The following is a 25813-nucleotide window of genomic DNA, read 5'->3' on the forward strand; positions in this document are numbered from 1 at the left end:
AAATTTCCACATCCAGTCGACGCACCCGTCGCCCCCAGCCTAACACCCTCACTTGACTCTCACGCGCTACGATCGCGCCAGCTTAGTCGGCGCCTCCTCCTCCCAGCCCCCCACCTCCCCTTGCTCATCCACACCGCCGCCATGCCTCCCCTGCTCCTCCTCCTCGCCGTCCTGCTCCTCTTCGCCGCGGCCAACGCTTACCCATCCACCTGCGGCAACGCCACCTGCGGGAACCTGACCATCGCCTACCCGTTCTGGCTCAACTCGTCCTCGGCCTCCAGCTGCGGCTACCGCGGCCTCGGCCTTGCCTGCGAAGACAACACCACCCTGATCCTCCCCGCCCAGTCCCACCACCGGTACAGAGTCTCGGGCATCGACTACGACACGCACTCGGTCTTCCTCGTCGACGACGTCGAGGCCGAAGACTTCAACACAACCAGCTGCCCGCACCTCCACTTCAACTTCACCATCGACGCCGGCTCGGCGCTGCAGCTTACGCACTCGGACTCCAACATCACCTTCTTCTACAACTGCAAGAAGAACGTCTCGTGGCCCTCCGCCGCGGAATTGATCGGCTGTCCAGAATACAACAAGAGTTCGTACGTGTCAACCGGCGATGGTTACACGGATGCGGCGGACGAGTACGGGTGCGAGGCGGCGGTGGTGGCGCCGGTGCTGGACGTCCATAAGAAGGGCATGATGGATGTGTCTGGGGAGAGAAGATACGTTGAGGTGCTGAAGGGTGGGTTCGAACTGAGCTACAGACCGCACTCCGTGCAGTGCGGCGCGTGCGAGCGCTCCGGCGGGTGGTGCGGCTACCGGCACAACCAGACGCACGGCGGGGTGGGGTTCGCCTGCTTCTGCGACGGCGGGCCCACGGGGGATCTGTGCGCTAGCGGTACGTATTATGCATTCTCCCCTCCCGCTTTGCATTACCTTTTGCTTGCTCGCTTCGGGTTTCAAAATATGCGCTCCCTTATTTGCTCTGAATGAATGTCGTCAATGCCCTGTTTTTGTTTCAAGGAACATTGACACTAGCATGTGATCTTCAAGCAGAATCAGCTTCTGCAATTAGCAGTCCTTAACAAACTCGACCAGTTCTTAGTCCGCTCGTGCTAGCTGCCTAAAGCCTTTCGTTCTTTGTGGCTCACTGCACTGTAATCTGTTCTCATAGAAACCAGGAGCAACAGCATCGTCTAGCCAACTATGACGCACAGCAATCTAATTAAGTCGTTCTTTATGAACTTCCTGTTAGGTGTTTCTCAGTGGTCCGTTAATTATTAGAACAGCAGCAAGTATTGAAGTCCACAAGTTTCAGCGACGGAGGCAGCGGTGTCAGTCACCACACACGACCTGACAAACGACTCCCGAGGTTGGGTTCACAACACGACGGTAGCTGGAGAGAGGGCCCTCGTTCGCGGATCGACATCGATAGCTCAGCTCAGTGGTGACCGGTGACTGCCCCGCGTGGAATTGATCGCTCGCCGGTTGCTTCTTACGCTTCGCTCCGACTTCCGTGGACGAGGAGTTGCGTGGATTGCCTCCCGTCTTTCGATCTTTCTGCGGCCAATTTGGGAAGTTTGGTTCGGTTGGTACCGGCCTCCTCGAAGTTTTTTCCTGCGTTCATACAGAAACATCGCGTGCGCCAGTAATAGATGGCGCCTGTCAGTGTAGTGGTACTGTACAATTGTACCTTGGGCAATGACCACACATCAACAGACGACGGACATCAGCGTCTCGTACCTACCGGGCTACTACAGTAGGACGACCAGTTGGGTTGCAGCCAGCTATCAGCGAAATAAGTTTTGCAACTTCTATCATTCAAAATCATATATGGGGGAGACAACAACAGAAGCTAATCTTAGAGCAACTTCAATGGGGCGATCCATACCGTCCGCCCGCGTCCGTTTGGGTCGGAGTGGACAAAAGTGGCGGCCCAACACGCCGACCCAAACCCATTTCACGTCCGCGTTGCGTCCGCGCCGCGCGTCTCCTCGCCGTCCGCCGCGTCCCCACCTGGCGGCCGTCCAACTACGACGGTAAACATAATTTATAACGACCGTCCACCTTGAGCCCACGCGTCAGCGACGGCAGTCGTCATTTTTTAAGCCGGGCGTGCGGCGGGGCCGTCCTCGTCCACTACCACTCGCCCCCGTCCCCATCTGGCCATCCCTGCCCCCACGCCGGCGGCAACCCTAGCCACCGCCAGCACGGGTTTCTTCTCCAGCATCGGCAACAGCCGCAAGGGCAAAGCCCCCGCCCGCCATTCCCCCTCCCTCCCCGCATCGGCGCGCGCTCCCCTGCAGAGGCAGCGCATCAACGTGCCGTTGCACCAGGCCTCATCGTCCGCGACGAGGACCAGGAGGCCGAGGCCGCCTACCAGGCGGCCATCAAGGAGAACGAGGAGGAGGAGCGGTGGAGGGAGGCGGACGAGGCGGCTTTCGAGGCTGCCATGGCGGAAGCCATGGCCCTCTCTGCGGCGGGCGACTGCGGCGGGCCGCCGGTGGCCTCGCCGTCCCCGCCCAAAGCCGAGCCGGAGGATCCGGCCTACCTCGAGCGCTACTCCTGGACCAGAGTAGTGCGCGAGTGGGTCAGCGCGCCGCCGATCTGGCTCGGGACGACGGAGAAGCAGGAGGCGGCCTACCTCGACCACTGGCGCCGCGTTCAACTGGCCGAGGAGCGCCGGGAGGGCGAGCGCGAGGCCGAGGAGGAGGCGCGCCAGGCCCAAGCAGCGGTGGCGCAGGCAGCGGCGGCAAAGCCCGACATCACCGTTGTCTGGAACACGGCGTTCCCCTGGGCCGGTCCTGCGCCGACGCTGATCGACCTCACCGGTCCCGACGCAGACGCCGCCGCCGCCGAGGACGCCTAGGGCAGCGCGTCGTCTAGTTTTTTAATGTAAGGTGAACTTTCGCCGGCCTTCGTGGTCGGCTTTATGTTTAATTAAATGCATGTACTTATTTTCAAAATGCTTCCAATACTTTTTTTGGCGCGCCGACAAAATGGATCGGGCCAGCGTTGGGTGCTCGCGCCGACCCAAACACAACAGCGGACGTTTGTGTCCGTCGGGCTGACCCAAACGGACAAAAAGCGGACAAATGCGCCGTCCGTTTGGGTTGGCCCGTTGAAATTGCTCTTACGGTGCAAGAATAAAAAAACATAACTGAACCGTTGGATCTCGGATCGATGCTCCAGATTGGCTATACCGAGCTGGTGATGCATCTGTTCATTTTCTGAAAACCCGCTAACTTGACACCAAAACAGAAAAAAGGTCCCTCCACCAGCTCCCACTGAGAAAATCTGGAGCATCCATCCCAGATCCAACGCTCCGCATTCAGTTTTTCTAGTTTTGCACCATAAGGGCATCTTCAATGTTGACCCACAAATTTGCTCCGGCATCCGACCGCGGAGACGGCCATCCAACGTTGCCCGCTTACATTTTAAATCGGGTTTCAACTAACCGGATAAAATTCATGCAAACACGGGGGATTTCATCAAAGTTCAAATAGAAAATATCACAAATCATCCATACATAACATGCAAAATAAGCTTAGTACAACAGTAGTTCAAATCAAAGAGATTAACCGGATGTTCAACAAGTTTTTCATGAACCGATCATGTCGTCTCACACATACTGCTCCTTCAGCTTCATCCAACGTTATATGTGCGTAAATGATCGCCCCTCTATCTTGTGGTACATCACGGCAGTGCATGCGGGCTACACAATGTGTAGAGCAACATTGAATCAATCAATCAATCAATCAACAAGTTGGGCAAGAAGAAGCAAAACTTACGTTCTCCTCGGCTGCCGCGTGCAATGGTCACCTTGCCTCTAGCACATCAATCCCGCCATAAAACTTGGCAACAATGGTCTCGGTGGCGTACCATTAATATGATAACGACCTCGGATTGCGATCACGGATGATGTGCATGTCATAGGACTCATGAACACGTTGCCGGAAGAACCCTTCTCTGCTCCTGCCTAGGAAATTCGTGAAAAAGGTCAACCACGCATCGCACAACAACTCATCCTCCATGGTCGAGTATCTCTCCATCCTTCATTATTCTAAAATAATGGCATGGCGTTCAAAAATAAGCTCAATGGCATTTGACCGAACACCTACCGGCTGTGGTGTCCGACATGGACGTCGACAAGGGGGGATGGACCGTACCTGCCTACAAACGGGTCCTGGGTGGACGACGTCGTTGTAAAAGGTGAGTGGGCAAGTCAGCCTCTGTGCCAGTCGAAGAGATACAACGGCGGCGACGGAGTAGGAGGATGCAGATGCAAAGTAATGGGAATAAGGGGCGGATTGGAATAAAATGAGACCGGGAGGGGGCATTTAGTGTACCAGGGGTGTCGGAGTCCTACGCGACTATTGTCTAGACTCTCACAAAGCCCCCCCCCCCCCCCCCCCCCCCGCTCCCCAACTTTGCTTCTACTTTGTGGGATAAAGTGCTCCCGTATCACTCGGCGGACTGATATAGACCCACGTTGAATGGCACAACGCATCCCGACCACATTGTCCGAACGTATGCGGGCGGTTTGAGGGTCGACGTTTGAGATTCCCTAAGGGTAGCTTCTATTGCACTACTTGGATATGTCGTTATGCATCTTGTCCGAACGTATGCGAGCGGTTTGAGGGTCAGCGTTTGAGATTCCCTAAGGGTAGCTTATATTGCACTACTTGGATATGTCGTTATGCATCTTCTGCATTCTTTATGCATAAGGTTGTAGCTGAATGGTTTTGAAAAATAAAATTCGAAGACGATGCAGTATGGAGTATCCCAAAAGGATGGATGGAGGGGTTTTTATAACCAAAGATAAACTTATCTGCTCCACCCCCTAGCTAGGTGTTAAAAGAAATCAAAATGACTCAACGATTGTAGGATTCATTAGTGGGAATAATCACATTGTCACATTGTACTTACATAATGGTGGTGAACGCATCAAATGTAATAAGCATGTATCGAAAGCATGTGATTCACTTTGATTTTGTTTCGACAAACTTTGTTTCATCATGAGCTCAAGGGATTATTGTCTTCCCTTGACATGGCACCTAAGTTCAGTTAACAAGGAACAACCATGTCATTGGTACTATAAGACAAAATAAAGTTAATGTTCATCTAATCACTTTTTTGTGTGACTTGTGATTAACCCAATAATTATTGAGTCGTGTCAGTGTAGGTGATGTTCTCGTCACACACACATGTACCGAAATCACACGCCATAGGAACCAATGTTTTGCCAACAAGCGACCAATATCAACACTCTACAACAAGATAATTGTTTCTAGATTTTATATCAGACTTTCACATAGGCATTGAAGTCATGCACTACTCGAGTTGAGAACTCTACCATCAAAACAACTACAGCTAAGACCCCAACACAACTACAACTTTTGAAACCACCTCTTCGTCTTCTACATCGGCCCCGGTACCGCCTAAGAAGCCAAAGATGACACCCTCGCCAAATTGTACCATGGCGGCTTATAAAGACGTCGCCGAGGCTTTCTCTCGCTGCACTGCCCGAGGTTACGTCCTCGCGTCCACCACCCTCACCAGTATGACAGCCCTTACGGTAGAAGCTCACCTGACTAGGTCAAGATCTCCTAAGGCAGCGCCACCAAGGAGGAAGTGGTGCGGGTGTTTGTGATATCCCGGCTTAATAGAGATGATAGACTACTCATATCAACAAGGTGCACCTTCTTTTCCAAGAAACCATCCAAAAAAAATCTCAAAGTTAAGTGTGTTTGGCTTGGAGCAATTTGAGGATGGATGACTGAATGAGAAGTTGTTCCTAGGTGTGCTCGAGTAAGGACAAAGTGCACGGGAAAGACTAGTGTTGGTGTGTGGGGCCAGTCTAGATCCCACGTGTAACGACCGGGAACTGATGGATGAACCAGTGGGTTTGGCTAGGGTGTTACAATGGTATAAGAGCCGACCTTCACGGTTACACGAGCATGTGCGGATGAGTGATGACATGAGGCACATGTGGATGTTGTCACTGGCGTGCACAGATGTGTGCCAAGAGGGAACGTTCCTGCTAGGCCAACAGGGACATCGGTTCCTTTGAGGGGGGTGTATGTGACATGTCGGCTTAATTACAATGATAGACTACTCATATCAACAAGGTGCTGCTTATTTTCTGGGATCCCATCTAAAAGGAACTTCAAAGTTAGGCTTAGTTTGCAGCAATTAGAGGATGAATGACCAACTGGGAAGATGTTCTCAAGTGCACGCCAGTGAGGACAAAGTGTGCAGGAAAGAGTAGTGTTGGTGTGTTGGACCATTCTAGATCACAGGTGCAACAACCTATAACCGGTGTGTTTGGCTAAGGTTCTAAAACGTTGTCGCTTCCTACTCCGGCAAAACTATATATTTTGGCTTTCGCCCCAAGGATCCACAAAACATCATGGCAGGAGATTCTGCAGAGAGGGCACCCACAATGAAGCCTGTAAGAAGGTGAACAACGCTCGTGGGTGTCGTACTCATCGGATCTCAACCAAGTTTGGTCAGTGTTTTCAAGCTATGGTACTCACTCAACCGATGACATTCACACCGGTGATCGCCTGAGGACTTACCAAGGTGGTATACTAGATAGGAAGGGTGATTTGTTAACTAATGTCTGTATTTATTATATTTGATGTGTACAAACACCTACTGTGGGAGTGTTTTCATCATTCAGATGTCATAAGAGTGGCAAGTTTTAAACACCACCTTGGCAATTATTAAGCCAGAGGTCCGCACTCAGGTTGACATAGTTAAGGTTTGAATGGATGGATCACTCTAAACCTTTGGATTGGGACGACCAATCTGAAAGGACCTAGATGATGCCTAGAGGGATTCAACTAGTTAAGACATTTTCCTCAGATCCAGTCTGCTCTTGACACCTTATTTATCTTTTAAATAAGTAAATAATGACACGGATAAATGTTTTGTTGAGGACCCCCATCCAGGCCATAAGAAAGAAGCCACTGGAGTGTGACGCTCAAAAAAAAGTAATAGGTAAACAAGGTTCTATTAGGCTTGCAAGGATGTTTCTCTTCGAAAGATGAGGTCTACTGGAAGAGTCAAGTCAGGCAAGTTGAGCACTCAGATTCAACAAGGGTGAATGCCCATTTTAAAGCAAGTATGCATTTACCTGAACTTTTCTTACGAAGATCATCATTGATTGCTTTTAAGAACCCTTGCTCTTGCTCTAGATTAAGCTTTTCAAAGCGTAGCTTCTCATGAGTCTTTAAAAGCTGTCGCTAATCCTCTAAGGTAGTTTCATGAGCTAACTTAAGAATGATTAGTTTGTTAGTTAGACGCTCAATCTCCTTCTTATCATCGTCATTCGTTTTATCTTGATTAGCATGGTTAATAGCAATTTTATCATAGTTTTCATCACTAGAGTTGTCATCAAGTAAATCATCATCACCTAGCAAATCATCTTCATCACTATTGAAATCAACATACTCGGGGTGTGATACCTTGGGGCCTTTAGCCATGAACCTTCCAATCCCTTCATTTGGTGAATGAAATATGTCGTAGGAGTTGGATGACACAAGTGCAAGACCGTCAACACCTTCATCTTGAGTATATTCAAAGTCAGAGTGGTAGCTTCTCTCGGAGTAGTTGTCGGAGTCGGAGTCGGATACCCATTCACCAACATGAGCTTGATGTCTTTGTCTTGTATAGATATTCGATGACTTGTCCTTCCTTTTTGAATCCTTACTTCTACGAGAGGATCTTCGTTCATAACAATCATCTATACTCCTTCTTTCTCTTGGTGGTGATTCTTCTGTTTTGCTTCTCCTTCTGGGTGAATCTTCTCTTCTCTGTAGGGAGCCATACACTCACTAGAGTAGTGTCCGGGTCTTCCACAATTGTAGCAATTGCGATCACGACTAGAAGATCTTTTGTCATTGTAGGACCTTGACTTGGAACTTCTTTTTTTGCTTCTACTCTTGTAGAACTTGTTGAAGTTCTTCACCATTAGGCTCAATTCTTCATTGAAGACTTGGTTCTCACTTGATGATCTAGGAGCATCACATGAAGCCTTGTAAGCACCACTAGACTTGTTGTGAAGCTCTTCCTTATTCTTGAGTGACATCTCATGAGCAACAATTCTACCAATGACTTTCATTGGCTTGAGATCTTTGTAATTGAGCATCATTTGGATCAATGTGCACACGGTATCATACTTTCCATCCAAGGCTCTTAGGATCTTCTTGATGATGAATCTGTCGTTCATCTCTTCGCTTCCTAAGCCGGCAATCTCATTTGTGATGAGAGCAAGCCTAGAATATATTTCAGCGACACCTTCACCATCCTTCATTTTGAACTTGTCAAGTTGACTTTGAAGCACATCCAATTTGGATTCTTTGACGGACTCGGTACCTTCGTGCGTATCAATCAAAGTATCCCAAATTTCCTTTACATTCTCAAGGCGGCTGATTTTTTTGAATTCTTCGGGGCACAATCGGTTGAAGAGGATACTGCAAGCTTGAGTATTGTATTGCAACATCTTCAATTCTTCCGCGGTTGCTTCATGATTCGGTTCTCTTCCATCGAAGAATTCACCTTGCAAGCCAATACACACAATAGCCCAAACGGCAGGGTTATGTCCAAGAATATACATTTTCATTTTACGCTTCCAACTAGCAAAATTAATGCCATCAAAGTAAGAACCTCTACGGTGGTAATTTCCCTCGCTAGATGCCATACTCTCCTAGGTTGTGAAAGTAAGGCTATGATCACCAAAGCTATGGAAATCAAGGCAAATCGAGACCAAAGCTCTGATACCACTTGTAGGATCGAAAGTAGGTCTAGAGGGGGGTGATTAGACTACTTGACCAAATAAAAATCTAGCCTTTTCCTAATTTTAAGTCTTGGCAGATTTTAACAATTTAGCACAAGTCAAGCAATCAACCTACACATGCAATTCTAAGAGTATAGCAGCGGAATTTAAATCATTACATATAAAGGTAAAGGGAGGGGTTTGGAGTGGCAAACGCAATGTAGAGACGGAGATTTTTGGCGTGGTTCCGATAGGTGGTGCAATCGTACATCCACATTGATGGAGACTTCAACCCACAAAGGGTAACGGTTGCGCGAGTCCACGGAGGGCTCCACCCACGAAGGGTCCACGAAGAAGCAACCTTGTCTATCCCACCATGGCCATCGCCCACGAAGGACTTGCCTCACTTGGGTAGATCTTCACGAAGTAGGCGATCTCCTTGCCCTTACAAACTCCTTGGTTCAACTCCACAATCTTGACAGATGCTCCCAAGTGACACCTAACCAATCTAGGAGACACAACTCTCCAAAAGGTAATAGATTGTGTGTTGATGATGAACTCCTTGCTCTTGTGCTTCAAATGATAGTCTCCCCAACACTCAACTCTCTCTCACACATAGATTTGGCTATGGTGGAAAGATGATTTGAGTGGAAAGCAACTTGGGGAAGGCTAGAGATCAAGATTCTTGTGGTTGGATTGAAATGTCTTGGTCTCAACACATGAGTAGGTGATTCTCTCTCATAAAATGAGTAGTGAAAGTGTAGGCACGTTCTGATGGCTCTCTCACAGATGGAGAGGAGTGTGGAGGGGCATATATAGCCTTCACACAAAATCTAACCATTACACACAGAGGAGCCAACTCGGTCAGACCGAATGTATGAACTCGGTGAGACCGATTCAGTTCAAAATATGAACGTTAGGATTTTAGGTGGGACAGACATGATCAACCCGGTGGGACCGATGAGCTAGGGCTAGGGCAAAACTTGATCTCGGTTTGACCGATTACTTCAACTCGGTGAGACCGATTTCAGTAATAAGCAAACAGAGAGTTGGCCAGGCAAACTTAGTGGGACCAATCGCTCCTTTCGGTGATACCGAAACGTTACGAAAGGGAAACAGAAAGTTTGCACTACGAACTCGGTGGGACCGATCTCTCATTTCGGTGAGATCGAAACGTTACGAAGGGAAACAGAGAGTTTGCACTGCAAACTCGATGGGACCAATCGCTCATTTCGGTGAGACCGAAACATTACGAAGGGAAACAGAGAGTTTGCAGTCCGATCTCGGTGAGACAGAGATCCCTATTGGTGAGACCAAACTGATTAGGGTTTCTGGCTATGGCTATGTCAAGTGAACTCGATGGCGCCGGATGAATCAAATTGGTGGGGCTGAGCTTGACTTTAGGTTTTGGACATATTTGGATTTGAGAAAGTGGTTGAGGGCTTTGGAGCATATCACTAAGCATTTCGAGCAAGTAGACCATTAAGCAACACCTCATCCCCTTTTAATAGTATTGGCTTTCCTATGGACTCAATGTGATCTTGGATCACTAAAATAGAAATGAAGAGTCTTGAGCTTTTTCCAATATTTGTCCTTAGTATTTTGAGGGGTCCACATCTCTAGTCCATGCCATACCAATCATTGAACTTTCTGAAATAATCATCTTGAAAGGATATTAGTTCAATGAGCTATATGTTGTTATGAATTACTAAAACCACCCAGGGATTAGTTGCACTTTCAGATTGATTGAAGTCTAGTGGGGGTTAATTGACTAACAAAAACAAGCCCTAGTCAATTTTTGATTTGATGATAGATTTTAAGATTGACTAGTAGTTGCCTAGAACATCCTACACATGCAAGTCCGATGAGAGTAAAGAGTATAAGCTATACTTGCAACAGCGTAAAGGGATTCATGAAAGGGATCGCAAACACTTATTTCCTCTGAGGTTTGAATAGTTACTATTGTCCTACTCCTTGTTGGTGGAAATTCAAACACAAAGTCCTAAGACTTTCTGCCACAAAGGTCAAAGCATTGTCAACTTCAGCCACAAAAATCGCACTAAGTGTTTGCACACCTATTCCACCATGGCTTGGTACTACTAAGGTCAAAGCCTCACTCTAGCCTTCACAAACTTCTTAGTTCTTCACACCTTGAAAGCTCCCAAGCAATCTTGGTCGATCGAGGAGGCACACACCAACCAAAGGTAACAAGATAGAGGTTGCTTGGTGGTGAATACATTTCTTGTGCTAAAAAATAATCTCTTGGGTGTTTCAAAGATAATCTTGAAAAACAAAGACAAAGGAGCTAAAAATAACATTAGGGTTGATCTAGACTTCAATCAATACTACACTTTAGTTTGAAAGTCTACACAAGACTTGGTAGATGTTGAGTGGAATGATGGGGTGGGTGGTGGCACATATAGGCTGGACCTAGAAATGTGACCATTAAGCCAATTTTTGCATAGCCCAGAGCTTAAAGTGTTTCACTCAGAGGTACCAAACATAACTAAGAGTGGAAACTTTACATAGGATCGGAGGGTTCGTTCGGAATGTTCCTGGAGGCTCTAATGGAAACAAATCAGAGGACAAAATTACAGACGTTTGAGGATCTGACCAGTGTTGGTTCAGAGGTCTCGAACGAGATATAGAACTCTTTTTTGTCGCTTCAAATGATCTAGATGAAAAGTGGTTGATAGGTGTGACTGGCACATAGAACAAAGGAACTAACTCTCTAAAGGACTCAAAGGCTCCGGGTGAAAAGTAGTTGGAGGGTCCAAACAAATGAAGAATGGAGAGAGTTAGGCAAAGGAAACATACAACTTTTGAGGCACGGAGTTTGATTTCTAAGAACTTTGCAACAAAAGCTTCACCTCTCCAATCATCCCCTTTTCCATTGTATCGACATACCTAAGGACTCAAGTGATCTTGGACACCAAAGGCTATGGAAAATCCTTAACCTTGTTGATGATTGTCCTGGGATAAAAGAGGGGTCAAACCATCTTCCTAACTTGTATCTCGTAGCACCTAAGGTGGTCACCACTTAGAATAAATATTACTACCTTTAATCAAGTTATCACAGATCGTAAAAACACTAATGGCAATGGATGCACTTCCACAAAAGAAAATTATGATCAAACCTCACAGTATGTAGCTCATGCAATGGGATGATTGGAGAGGAGAGGAACAAGCGATGAGATCAACAAATGACACCTAGGTCACAAATTGTTTTTATCACTAATAGAAAAAAACAATGGGGAAATTTCACATCCACCCCCGCCCCCCTTGTTGCGAAAATATATTTCTGTGATAGAGTTGCAAGGAGATTGGGGAGGCATCCAAAGGACATGACATTATTTATTTACAAAAAAGCTGACCAAACTGACCATCTGACATTATGATGTTTTTTCCACCATGCAAACAATGCAAAGAGAGCATTGGCTCAGTGGTTGGGCATGAGGTTGTGCAGCCTAACGACTCGAGTTCAATTCCTAGAATTGACAGGTGATGCATAGGGATTTTCCTTCATTTATTGAGGATCAAGTTTGGTGTGTGGTGGAACCGCTCATCAAAAAATATCTTGATACTCATTTAAAAAATTCTGAGGAGCATGTTTATCTTGGTACTCATACTAAAAATGGTCGAGGCCAAGAACTTGCCCCCGCGTCGCCCCCGTCTCGGACTCGGGCGGCTCCCGAAACCCTAGCCACCAGGGTCACCCCCACCTCTCTTCCTTTCCTCCGCCACCGCCAGAGGACGCCGCCGGGCTAAGCCCGGGGGCCGACGGCGGTGGCGAAGGCTCTCCTCCCTGTATCGCGTCGGAGGGGGTGGGGCGGGACCTCCACGTGCGTGACGGCGCGGCGGCGATCTGATCCATGGTGGCGCGACGGCGTGCTCTGCGTGGAGGCCTTGGGCGGCGGCGCGGTTGCCTGGTGGCGAGCTGGCGGCGGCGGCGTGAAGAGGGCGTCGTGGAGGTCCGGGGTGGCCAGATCAGGATCCTGGGGCGGCGGCCCTGGACGGCTGCGGTGGGTGAAGCTCGGGCTTTCCGCGACGGCATGACGTGGTGCAGTCCATATCCAAGGCGGATCTGCGTCAGCGATCTCGTGGTTTTGCCATGGATTGGTTCCGATTAGAGCCGGTGATGAGCGTGCGGGATCCATCTCGGCGGCTCTTGCGGTTTGGCGAGGTGGGGTGGAGCCCTCCTCCCAGGCTCCAGTGGTGGCGCATTCAGGCAGTGGCCGGTGTGCCAGGGCTCCTACGGTAGCACTGCTGTTGCGGTTGGTCGCCGGATCTAGGCGGCTAGATCTGGGGCTTTGAAGGCGGTCGAGACAGTGCACAGGTTGTCGGGTGGATTTCTTGGGACGGATCCGAGTGAAAACTTGATCTTCGGTCATGGTCGGAGCCGGTGATGATGATGCCCTTATCATCGTTTCCTTCATGAAGGCATCATCGAGGTACAAATCCCAAACCCACCCAATACCTCCGGGGGAAACCCTAGATCAGTTGATCGGATGACGGCGGCATTTATGTGTCGTTACCCCCTTGGGGGCGGTATTCTTGGAGATGCACTCGGACTCGAGGGACCAGCGGATGGCTTCTTCAGTGGAGCGGTGTTTCTTTCTACATATTCATGGCGGCGGCTCTTGGAGGCATGGAGCAGCGGAGGCTTGACGTCAGATGTGTGGTGATGGACACGTGCAGGAGGTCGACACTGTATTGGCGTCGTGGTGGCGTCGGCGGCAGCTAGACCAGGCAAGATTGATGCAGCAGTACAACTCTAAAGATGGATTGGTGACAAGTGGCTGCGGCGGCCTCATACCCGGCAGGCGTCCTGGTTGAGGAGCACGCCAGACTGATGGGTGCCCATACCCGGCAGGCGTCCTGGTTGAGGAGCACGCCGGACTGGTGGGTGCCCATACCCGGCAGGCGTCCTGGTTGGGACCTCAGATCTTAGATGTTAGATTTGGCTGCGATGTCCGTTTGATATTAGGCCCAGGCTATCAGTGCCCCTTCATCAATTGAATAGGTGTAGCGACAGTTGTTGCTTAGACGGTGGCTTTAATTTTACTGTTGTATGACTTTGTAAGGTCTTGTGAGAATAATTAATAAAGTGGTCGCATGCATCGCCCAGTTGCAGAGATCGGGGTCATCCTTCTTCTTTTAGAAAAATACCGTGCATGGTAGAAAAATGCACTCTCCACACTCGTAGATGCTTGACGCGTTTTCAGTTGGTAGCAAAAATGTCTTGTGCAGAAAGGCAGATAAAAATATCAGCTATTGATCGGGCTGGAGGTCAAGTCAACTAGTGAAGCCATGGCATGACGTACGAAGCAGCCCATCATGATCCATTTGGCTTTTCTGCCAACAGCAAAGTGACCCAAGACGAGGAGACCGACTTTGCTTCGGTCTTCCTCCAATCGAAAAAAAAAAGCTCACCCTACTCCTAGTGGCACACCAACCAAGCAAAATTTCCACCAGACACAGTCGTGCCCGCGATTTAAATACGGCGGCGCTCGCCGGAGCCGGTGGCGTGCAGGACCGAGCAGAAAACAGCCAGATTCGTCTTCCTCCTCTCGCCAATGGCTCACCTACCACCACACTCGCTCTTCCTCCTCTTCCTCGCCGTCCATGTCTTCGTCGCATCCCATGGCTCCCCTCTTCCGCCATCTAGTGCTTACAATGATTCTGTGTGCTCGGAGTCGATCAAGTGTGGCGGCGTTGACATCAGATATCCATTCTATCTGTCGAACGCGACTCAAGCAACACCCGATTACACATCCCAGTACGCATGCGGGTACACCGATTTGAAGATCTTCTGCCAAGGCGAGGGGGCAACCGCGATCCCAATCCTTCAACTCGGCCAAGACGCGTTACACAACTACACCGTTCGGAACATCATCTACGAAAATCACGCCATCATTCTCAGGGACACTGAAGCCCTCATTAGCGGCGGCAAGTGCCCCACGGTCGCCCACAACGTGACATTCGGCAAGGAGTGGCTGAACTACACCGGCTCCTTGGAGGAGCTCACCTTCTTCTTCGGCTGCTACTCCACAGAGGGCGATCACCTGCCACCTGATTCTCCGCTAAGAAAGTTCCAGATCGACTGCAAAGGGTTCAATCCGCCTGCAGGCAGCGGAGACGGTGTTTCCTTCGTCTTCACCTCTGAGGAAGGCAACGTCTCTCGAGAGTACGAACTGGCTGAGTACTGCAGCCAGAAGGTCATCGTGCCGGTACTCGAGAAAAATGCTCGTAGAAGTGGTCCGCTCGTGTTGCCGAGGGATTACGATGTCGTGCTTGAGCAAGGGTTCGAGTTGGAATGGAAGCAGGGCAAGGAGCAGCAATGCCAGCAGTGCGAGGAATCCCACAAGGGACGGTGCGCCTTCAACGAGAAGAAGGAATACCTTGCTTGCTTGTGCTCCGGCGGGATCTGCAAGAATCCAAACCCTCCATCATCAGGTCAGTCCTTCACAACCGGCCCTTCAATTTTATTCACATCTGCAAACAGACGGCCGATAACAACGGTCTCAGCTTGCCAATTGCCATTTCGCCGGAAGACAAAACCACCCAATTCCGTCGTGTGAGCCCACACGCAAGTTCATCTAGAGTAGACAAGAACGATGAGTAATTTGACACATGCCGTTTTTGTGCTTTATTATCTGGAGCAGTGGCTTGTCGATCTGCAACTCGTTAATAACCTCCTGTCCTGCCCCTCTCCGGTGTGTGTGCAGGCGCGGTACTGCCGCTGGCCCGTTGCAAACGCCAGCCTGATTTAATCGGAAATTCATTTCAGTTTCAGTTTCAGTTTCAGGGGCGCTTGTGCCTGAAAAACGAACGAAACCAAGAGCGCGTCCGACCATTTCGAAAAAAGAATAGCGCGTGGGGTAGGGCAGAAGCGGTAATAATATTCGTTCCCCATTTCGTCAGTCGTCAGTCGACAAGGATGGTTCCCGACCTTTTCCACACCCCATGTTCCCTACTTTGCATCGAAGCGCGCCAGCTCCTGACTGTGGGACTCGTTCATTATCATCAGGCGGACCGCTGCCTCGCGTTCGAGAAGCTCTTCTGGAGCTTTTCTTCTCTGATTTTCCGGGGCTGGACCAAACGCGTATCCTCAGCAGGTCTTCTGAAGAGAGTTAACGGGTTCCTAGTTCTTTCTGTAGCTCGGAGGTATCCAGCTTGGATTACCACCAACACCAAGTGCACTGTTTTTACAGAGACTATTAAGAGAAGTTAGCGAGCGATTCCCAAATTAAAAACCTGCCGTGGGAGACAAAAGTAAAGTAGATATCGGCGACTAGCTAGAACTAGAAGCCTTTCTTCCACGCGGCTGAGCCAATAAAGTATACCACACTAGTCTCCACGGAACAACGACGGGAGGTACCAGTACAGCAGACGACTTGCGTGGCACCCTCGCGTTATGTATGCGAGACACCGGACTGGTCAAAGGTTGCCAGCCGCCGGAGAAACTCGCAAGGCCTTCACCACTTATAAACGGAGGCGGGCAGCGCCAAGAAACAAACGACCCAGTGCATCCACCAAACCAAGGGGAGGGAAAAAGTGACCCTCGTTCGCCTAACTCCATTAGCCCATAGCCATGCCTCTCTTGATATGCCACCGGCTGCTGCTGGTTCTCCTCCTCTGGGTCGCCGCCTCCCATGGCGATTCATCTGATGATGGTGCTTACGACACCTCCATGTGCCTGAATCAAAATTACACCTGCGGAGGCGTGAACATCACCTACCCGTTCTATCTCGCCGGGGAGACAAAAGATGTCAAGGGCAACGCCAACTCCTACTGCGGCTACCCTGGCCTGGGGATCCTCTGCGACGACGAGAAGCCCATCCTGCAGCTCAACGGCGCCGCCAACTACACGGTGACGAGCTTCGACGACGCGCTCGCAACGCTCTCTCTAGCCGATCCGGAAGTCGAAGACGGCAAGCCCTGCCCGAGACCAAGAATCAACCGCAACATCACTTTTCAAGAGGGATCGCTGCTGTTCTTTCCTGACAGCGCGGTCGATTACCTTATCTTCTTCATCGGCTGCAACTTCAACTTTACCTTCTACAAACCGAGTAGCATCTACCCGATCAGCTGCGAAAGCTTTGACGATGGTCCTGGTCCTGGGCTATCGTTTGTGCTTCCGGATGATGCAGTGCCCGCCGGCAACTGGGTGCAAGCGTGTAACCAAGTCATACAATTGCCTGTGCACAAATACGGCGAGATCAACCTTACTGACCCTGGATGGACAAACGGGAGTAGATATGCCAGTGTTCTTCGTCAGGAATTCCAGCTGGGATGGAACGAGAGCGCAAAGCCCCCAGCATGTACCCAGTGCGAGGGATCCAATTCCAGGGCAAGGTGCGGTTACAGCCGGACAGGGGATTTCATCGGCTGCTTGTGCCCTGACGGCCGAGTACACTCCGATAATAATTGCAATAAAGCCCGTAAGTTCTCTGAATCTGAAGCTTTTTCTTTGCAGAAGTTGCGTGTTTCTAGCCTGCCCTGCCCTGCCTCGGTTTCAAAAAAATAAAAAAAACGTATCCTTAATTTACACCGCCTCTTGGAGAAATACCTCACACACATGCTTTCTCACCAACTAGAGGGTCGAGTGCAGGGCCTAAACATTTCTTATCGCTGTAAACAAAGCCTATCAGACCACATAAATCTAAGCCTTCAGTTCCGTCAGTTTGACTTCCAGGTGTGAGAGAGCCTGCAACCCTTTTTTGGCGGGGGCGAGAGAGCCTGCAACTTACACCAACTTGTACTGTTGCATATACTAGATGTTGAGTTTTTTTTTCCTGTGGCATGGTAATGGTTCGGGTTAATATTACATGAACGGAAGCCCAGCCAATTCTAACTCGTAGACGAGACCAATTCCCGCTCCGATTTGGACGTGATTGCTTCATGTGAAGTAAACACGTTCTATTTTACTCTTCTTGTATCTGGCGGGGAACACATTTCTATTACTCGAATGACATGTATAGGATTGTGCGCATGTTTTCCACGGGTGTTGTCGGAAAATTAGACGCCATCTTAACCATTCCGCGGACATGCCTTTGTTTTCTCTTCGGATATGAAATTTCTTAGCCGCTGCTGAAATTTGTCTTGGTCCACCGAGGACCTTTTTTTTGCGACCGAGTAGTTGGCCAACTAGAATCCTGAGAAATCCATGACACCTCCACAATATCTCCATCTTCTTCGTCTCATCCAGTTCCGACTTTAGCGGTGATGATACATCTGGTTGCAGAGCCATGCGGCTCTAGGACTGGATGCGACGCGTGGGCACGTCGCAAGTGGTGAGGTATGAGGAGAAAGTGAGGTGGGCTTCAATGAGGAGGTTAAACAGGAGTAGGGGCTCCTCGGTGAGGGCATGGGAGAGAGGAGAAGGAGTTGCGACCAGTGTAGAGCTTCATGAGGGCCATACAAGGCCCCCCCTCCCACCCAAGAAATGGGCCCAAGCTCCGCAACTAGGTATGACATGTTGCTTGGTGGGAAGTCGTTCCTTTCAATGTGTACCTTAATTTGGCGGCTAACATGTGGGCCAACTTGCTATCATACCAGCATGTCAACCACTAAAGTCAAGGTGTATCCCAATGGGAAGGGGGGGCGAGATTCGGCTTGGACTATGATTATGGTTTATATCTCATGGTTGTGGTTGATTTATCAGGTCATTTAGTGGTGAAGAAATTTGGCATTGACGGATCAAAATTAGGCCCATCTCGACGAGCCAATTTGTGGTAATAATGTTTGACCTATCTCAAACCTCAAACTTCTATTGAAGTCACCACTAACCGCCGAATTTTCCACCCATTAGTGGTGTTCTTGCCACTGATGGCTCATTGGTTGCCGGTCACAAATTTTCGGCTACTAATGGTTGCTTTTGTAGTAGTGACTCTTCACTAATGCAAGCATGCAGCCAAACCAGTTGTCATCTCTTTAGGACATGGATCACTAGATAGGCAACCAACCACTAGACCTAGTGGGCACTGGACTTGGCTTGGCTCCATGAGGCCTGGGTGCAACGATTTTCCAAGAAGCATCATGGGTTTTGGCGGCGGATATCCGAAAAGACCATGACACTGAAGTGGTGCCACCACCTAATTTGGCGAGTCGGGCTAGGGTTTTCAGACAGGTTCGAGGAAGAAAGACCAAAATGATGTCTCCAATGAAGGACTTGATGTCCGCAAGCACCACTGTCATCAAAGTCCGTCGTCAAGACGCGCTTTCGCTTAGTCCACAACTTTCCACGCGTAGTAGCTGAATTACATCCGTTTTTGCAGAACCACCATCCTAGAGATCACCATGGGTCAGACCCAAAAAAGCTCTAGATTATACCTATCGGCCCATCCATCTTCTTCCATCAACTCGCCCACCTTACAGCCAAGAAGAACGACATCGTCCGTGAGCACCACCTACCAAGCGGAATATGACAATCATCAACCGCCAGATGAGGGTACCACCCTGGCTATTGTACCATCGTCGTCGTCGGTAAGCCACCACAGTGGGGGGGCGATGAGAGCCCCACCGATGTCATCCACCATAAGTGAGTATTTGACAGAAACGGAACTATCACAATTGGGGTTCACGTCCCACAAAACTACAACTTCCAAAATTTTGACAAACTACCACTTTTTTGTAATTCGTCCCTAAAAACTATAACTTTCGGTTGATGACCGTTTTAGCCGATTTAAACACGTTTATGACAAGTGGGACCATAAGTCCAAAGACTGGGACATCTCCCGGCAATGGCCGAGGTGCTTGGATGCGACATAAATACAACACAACGGGAGATCAGGGATAGCTTGTGTCATCACCATTTACCGCGAGGCTTGGGGAGGTGGCTAGGGTTGAAAGAAAGAGTAGAGGCGACTAGCACTTGTCGGTTATACCGAATCAATTCAAAAGTCTATTGAAGGTTTCACTTTGGAAGTTTATTAGAACCATTTGAGATTTTTCTTGTGTCTTGAATGGTTTATGGATCATTTGAATTTTGAAGATTTTCGTAATCATCAGCGTTGCATTGCGTGTGAGAAGAGAAAATGGAAAGGTCAGGGGAACGGTTGGGATGTCCACGTGGCCCAAGAGAGTGTGCACACCCACCATCATAGACGTGCAGGTGCAGAATCGTCCCGAAAGGCAACCAAATCTTTCTAGATAAAACGCCAAATTTTATGATAATATATAGACCACGAGCATACTCCACAGGTGCGGCAACAAAAAAGAACCCACTGTCGAGTCGCGACTCAGCTACGGGGAGGAGACTTTACACAGCTGCGGCAAAGCTGGCGCGTCGCAACTGCCACACAGGCGTCCCATCAACTGTCACGGTGCCGTACGTCCTGCACTGCCCACCCAACCGGCCAACCCCCTCACCCGAACCCCGCCATGCTCAGCGCACGGCTTATAACCAGGAGGCAGGCAACCAACCGCGCAGAAACCGGCCTAGCTCGAGCCAACCAGCCATGCCTCCCCTCTACCGCCACCATCACGGCCATGTCATCGTCCTGCTCGTCGTCCTCTTCGCTGCCGCTTCCCATGGCGCTCCAGCCGGTGGCGCTTACGACGGCCCGACGTGCCAGTTCGAGCCTTCCACCTGCGGCGATCTCACTGTCCAGTACCCGTTCCGTCTTTACAACGGGACAGAGGATGCACTGCCGGCGTACGGCGAGCCTCAGTCGTCGTACTGCGGCTACCCCGGCCTGGCCATCCTCTGCGACGACGACAAGCCCACCCTCCTCCTCGGGGGCCACGACTACACGGTCTCGGGCATCAACTACACCAGCCTCACCGTGTCCCTCGCCGATGCCGATGCCCTCGGCGACGACACCTGCCCCATGATCGATCACAACGTCACCGTCCCGAAGCAGTTCCATCTGCCCACCTCCACCGTCGCCTACCTCTTCTTCTTCCTCAACTGCACCTTCCTGCCGGACGCCGATGTCATTCCCAGGCCATTGCGCAAGCCGCCGAGCATCAAGCCGGTCACCTGCAGGGGCTCCGGAGAAGAGCCCGCCATGTCCTTCGTGCTGCCGGAGCGCGAGATCCCTCCCAAGGAATGGTGGCAGGCGTGCCGGTCAGTCTACGCAGCCCCGGTGCTCAAGGACGCCCTCCCGGCCGACGCCACGGACCCCGGATGGAGGGAAGACGGGTACGCGAAGGCTCTCCGCGGCGGGTTCCAGGTGGGCTGGGACCGGAGCTCCGGCCCGTGCGGCCAGTGCGAGCAATCCGGCGGCAGGTGCGGCTACAACCGCACCGCCGGGTTCCTGGGCTGCTTCTGCGCCGACGCCGATGGCGCCCTGGTAGCGGGCAACGCCGCCGGCTGCAGCAAGATATCTGACACCACAGCGCCATTGCCCGGTAAGCCCACCGTTCACATCAAACTGCTGCAGCACTTCTGTGACTGCCCGTCCTTCACTCGCAACCAACAATCCGGACACTCTGGGTAGCTTCGCTTGGCAGTCACTAGTAGTAATTTGCATGCCATAATTGAAGTCATCATAGGCTCATGGTACTCGCTAGCTTCATCCACACTCATAACCTGACGGATGCATAGGCCGCCTGACCAACTTAGAATTTTCAGCGTGTGTTTTTCAAAAAGAAAGAGAAATATCAGCGTGTGAAAGGAACCAAAGCTCTCCCTCGAAAAAGAAAGGAAATCGCGTCAGTACCATTCGTCCTCCCATACCTTCTTTTCCATCCGACAACGATGCCTCCGATTTCCTTTCCCATGGCCCAACCGTCATTGCGTCGAGAGGAGTTAATACTCTCTCCGGAAGATCCATGTCCAGCAGATCACGTCGATCGCGTCGGCTTCACTATACGGCTACGCGGGGAAGAAAAATTCAATGCACAGCGACGCAGCTCCGTCCATGGACTCGGTCGTTCTGAGCTCCAAAATCGTCTCCGATCATGCGCTAGCTACTCCCTCTGATCCAAAATAAATTTAGTTCAAAACTGCGACACTTATTACGGATCGAATTCATGGCCCGTCTGCTGTCTTAGCTGCTGCAGCAGCTTCCCGGCAAGAGCTTAACCAGCGAATTAATGGTTCGTTAGGTGATCGGTCGCGAAGTTGATGTGCACTAGGCCTTGCCCTGTTTACTTGAAAGGTCGACATCCTTTCACACTTTGTAACAGAAGAAGAGAGGCACATTCATTCGACCGCTGGTCGTTGTTGCCCAGCATCGCTGGTGTTCACACCGCATGATCGCCGTAGGGCAGGTGAAGCAACCTGAGATCTGGGCCGCCTCCAAAATCTGTGCAAATCTTCTATCATATGACTACAAAAGCGCTACTTTGGACCGTCAACATCTGATTTGAACAATCCGGGGGCGTGTTATTCAGCTTTTTATCTTTTGACCTAACCTAGACCGGTTCAGATGGTGTCAGTTGGTGGCTCAACAATACGGACCAAGACTTTCCAGACCATTAGCCTTTGATCTGAATGCTCTTTCAGATGTCATGGTCAGATAATATTTTCATTTTTACGAGGGAAATCTTTTCAGTGTTTCAGCTGTCTTGATCATGTGGTTTTCCCTGCCTTTATGACTTCTTCAAATTTCTTTTCTGATGCCGATGCCCTACCTAAAGTTATCTGTCATGTTCCTAAAATACTAATATCTGACATGCCTATATATATGTTAACTGCGACTTGAAGTACTAAGCCCTCGCAAAATGCTTTGCTATAACTTTATCTGAAGTCCTAGTATTGTCGTCTTATCATCATGATGCACAATTTCTTGAAAACGAAATGTTAATTCTTCAACAAAACTATGAAAAGATGAATGAAAAGATCTTGCGTCTGCTTTTGTCTTTTAACCTAACCTAGACAAGTTCAGATGGTGTAAAGTTGGTGGCACAAAGTTTAGCCCCTCTCTCTTTGGTGGGGAATAAATTGACCCCTAATGCAAAAACATTGAAGTTCATTGTTAAGTATAAAATCAAGACTTTCAAGACCATTATTCTTTGAGTGCTTTTCCAAACGCTGTAACGTCAATTGTCAGATGTTCGTTTCATTATTTCAGCTGTCTTGAGCATATATTTTTGCCTGCCTTTATGACATCTTCAGATTTCTCTCCTGATGCCTATGCCCTGCCTATTGTTATCTGTCATGTTCCCTTAAAAACCTATCAGTCATCTCATAACATTATCCAAAGTCCTACTCCCTCCGTTTCTAAATTAAGCCCTTTTAGAGATTTCAATTAATACGGACTTCATATGGATGTATATAGACATATTATAGTGTAGAATCACTCATTTTGCTCCGTATATAGTCTATATTGAAATGTCTAAAAGGTCTTATATTTAGGAACTGAGGGAGTAGTATTTTCGTCTCACTGTCATGATGCACCTTTTTTTGAAAACTAAATGTTAATTCTTCAATGAAACTAAGAAAAGATTAATAAAAAGATCCTGTGCGGTACTCTTTTATTGCAAGATTTGGATTTTAAAAAATGCAGGTCGTTATTCATAGATAGTGAAAATCTATAAACCAATCATTTCGATTATGGCCAAGGTTTCCAGGATTAAAAAGAATAACAGGTGTGACTTCTTTTTTTACGATGCAAGACAGGCATTCTGTTGATTTCATTAAGATAGGGAAAAAAAGAGAAAAACAGAGTGTTGTCCAGGGCTCCAGGCCAGTTCCCCATGCTGCGTCTTTGGTACCGGCAGCAGATGCAGAATCTTCTCAGATATTAGTTAGATTTCAACAAATAATCTGAATCAATATTCAAAAATAACCAATTGACGATTAATTATCCCTGTAAATCTCCATAGACTTCATTTCTAACTTTTTGTGTGCTTGTTAATCTTTCTTGCAGGATCGAAGAGCAGAAATAAGATGGTTATACCAGGTATACATATTTCCCGTGTCACGTACCAATACACATGCAGTTAATTTCTTGCCTACTATATTCAGATGCGTCGCACAAGACCATTTTGAGCTACATCATCAGTTACGACTGATCTGTAATTCATTATATGTGATATATGAACTCTTGCGCTTGCTGCTGATGCCTGTATTTAAACTGCACTCTTTGATTTAGCTGCTAAAATATACCAATAAAATTGCTCTTTTCACCACTTCAATCCTCAACCTATGCTCCCCGCAAAAATAAAAAGGAAAAAAAACTCAAACTATGCAATGTTTACAGTTCACCAAATATTATACTAGAAGAAACTAGGGAGATGGAAAAAAAAATCAGAAAGTTTGGTGATTCACATTTTTTTGGTACGACTCACCTGCAGGCCCTGTCATTAATATGTTTGATCTTCATTCGCTATTCTAGGTGTAGTGGCCGGTGTTGCCGCAGGCTTGCTTGCTCTTGCCGTGATAGCTTTTTTGTTCATTCGCAAGAGAAGGCAGAGGAAGGTTGTGAACTCGTCGTCGAAGCTCCTCAAGTACAGGTACAGCGGCTCCGGCGGGACCCCGACGCGCTCCAGGGGCGGCGACATGGAGTCCGGCAGCAGCCAGGACATGGGCAACCGGTTCAGCTACGAGGAGCTCGAGGAGGCCACCGATTCCTTCAACGAGAACAGAGAGCTCGGCGACGGCGGCTTTGGCACCGTCTACAAAGGTACTACAACACGTGAAATGCACTTCTGCAACAATCTACTGTAGCTCCGTCGGTGGAGACCTGAACTTGACAATGGGTTACCTCTCTCTGACTTTGATCCGTCGCAGGGTACCTTGGGGACGGGCGGGTGGTGGCGGTGAAGCGGCTGTACAACAACAGCTACCGGCGCGTGGAGCAGTTCGTGAACGAGGCGGCGATCCTGGCCCGGCTGCGGCACCCGAACCTGGTCATGTTCTACGGCTGCACCTCCAAGGAGAGCCGCGAGCTGCTCCTGGTCTACGAGTTCGTCCAGAACGGGACGGTGGCCGACCACCTGCACGGGCCCCGCGCGGCGGAGCGCGCCCTGCCGTGGCCGCTCCGCCTCAGCATCGCCGTGGAGTCCGCGGCGGCGCTGACCTACCTCCACGCCATTGAGCCGCCCATCGTGCACCGCGACGTCAAGACAAACAACATCCTCCTGGACACCGACTTCCACGTCAAGGTCGCCGACTTCGGCCTCTCCCGCCTCTTCCCGCTCGACGCCACGCACGTCTCCACCGCCCCCCAGGGCACCCCAGGGTACGCACCCGTGCATGTCACTCACTCCGGTCGATGGCATATAGTACTGTTGTGGAAACGCAGGAGCAATGTAACCAACCGTTGTGTTTGATTGTTGCGAATGAATGGCAGGTACGTGGACCCGGAGTACCACCAGTGCTACCAGCTGACGGACAAGAGCGACGTGTACAGCTTCGGCGTGGTGCTGGTGGAGCTCATCTCGTCCAAGCCCGCCGTGGACATCACCCGGCAGAGGAACGAGATCAACCTGGCCGGCATGGCCATCAGCAAGATCCAGAAGTGCCGGCTGGAGGAGCTGGTGGACGTGGAGCTGGGATACGAGTCGGACCCGGCGGCGAGGAAGATGATGACCATGGTGGCGGAGCTGGCGTTCCGGTGCCTGCAGCAGAACGGCGAGATGCGCCCGCCGATAAGGGAGGTGCTGGACGTGCTCAGGGCCATCCAGGATGAGTGCCTGGGTCACAAAGACGGTGGAGGCAAAGGCAAGAAGGACTTTGCCGAGCCCATCTCCCCCAACACGGTGCACGCTCCCTGGGACAGCAGGACCACCACCCCTAACACCAGCCAGTAGTAGATTAGATCAGTGTTTGCGGCCGGCCGAGTTTTATTTCATCGCTGTTGAGAGATTTGCTTGCCGTGTATGATGAGCGATCCGACGATTCTTTTTTGTCCCTTCCAGGTGATGTAAATATGTGTTTGGTTTTTTAAACTGCCACAGTAGAGACAGTACTGTACATAGTGCATACGTACATTGGAGTGGAGTGCTGAACTGGGTATATGATACATATGATTACATAGGTTTTTACCATATTGTGTTCTCCTGATCCTGAGTTCTCTCTATTCTGCAGCCCCAACAGTCAGATTCTAAGTAACATACAGTAGTACACAAATGAAG

General features: G+C 49.6%; 1 protein-coding gene across 4 annotated transcripts; it reads left to right on the top strand.

Annotated features, from left to right (window-relative positions):
- On the top strand, window positions 1–25726 carry LOC123070525 (LEAF RUST 10 DISEASE-RESISTANCE LOCUS RECEPTOR-LIKE PROTEIN KINASE-like 1.2). 4 transcript variants are annotated; one of them, XM_044493775.1, is made up of 5 exons: window positions 1–898; window positions 23605–23637; window positions 24073–24360; window positions 24468–24918; window positions 25030–25726. In XM_044493775.1, exons 1-5 carry the CDS (start codon window positions 142–144, stop codon window positions 25487–25489), a joined length of 1989 nt encoding a protein of 662 aa, XP_044349710.1. In that variant the 5' UTR covers window positions 1–141; the 3' UTR covers window positions 25490–25726. The 4 variants fall into 4 exon arrangements, with proteins under 4 accessions (XP_044349710.1, XP_044349708.1, XP_044349709.1 ...); XM_044493773.1 differs by lacking the exon at window positions 1–898 and adding an exon at window positions 13986–15238; XM_044493774.1 differs by lacking the exon at window positions 1–898 and adding an exon at window positions 15346–17226.
- The last annotated feature ends 87 nt before the right edge of the window (window positions 25727–25813 follow it).

This window comes from Triticum aestivum, chromosome 3B, assembly GCF_018294505.1.
Source record: "Triticum aestivum cultivar Chinese Spring chromosome 3B, IWGSC CS RefSeq v2.1, whole genome shotgun sequence".
Taxonomy (NCBI): domain Eukaryota; kingdom Viridiplantae; phylum Streptophyta; class Magnoliopsida; order Poales; family Poaceae; genus Triticum; species Triticum aestivum.

Coding starts and splice junctions, on each gene's coding strand:
- LOC123070525 (XM_044493771.1), top strand. CDS start 19,954: ATGATAATATATAGACCACGAGCATACTCCACAGGTGCGGCAACAAAA. Junction 21,140..23,604: donor CACCACAGCGCCATTGCCCG/GTAAGCCCACCG, acceptor TCTTTCTTGCAG/GATCGAAGAGCAGAAATAAG. Junction 24,361..24,467: donor CTTTGGCACCGTCTACAAAG/GTACTACAACAC, acceptor GATCCGTCGCAG/GGTACCTTGGGGACGGGCGG.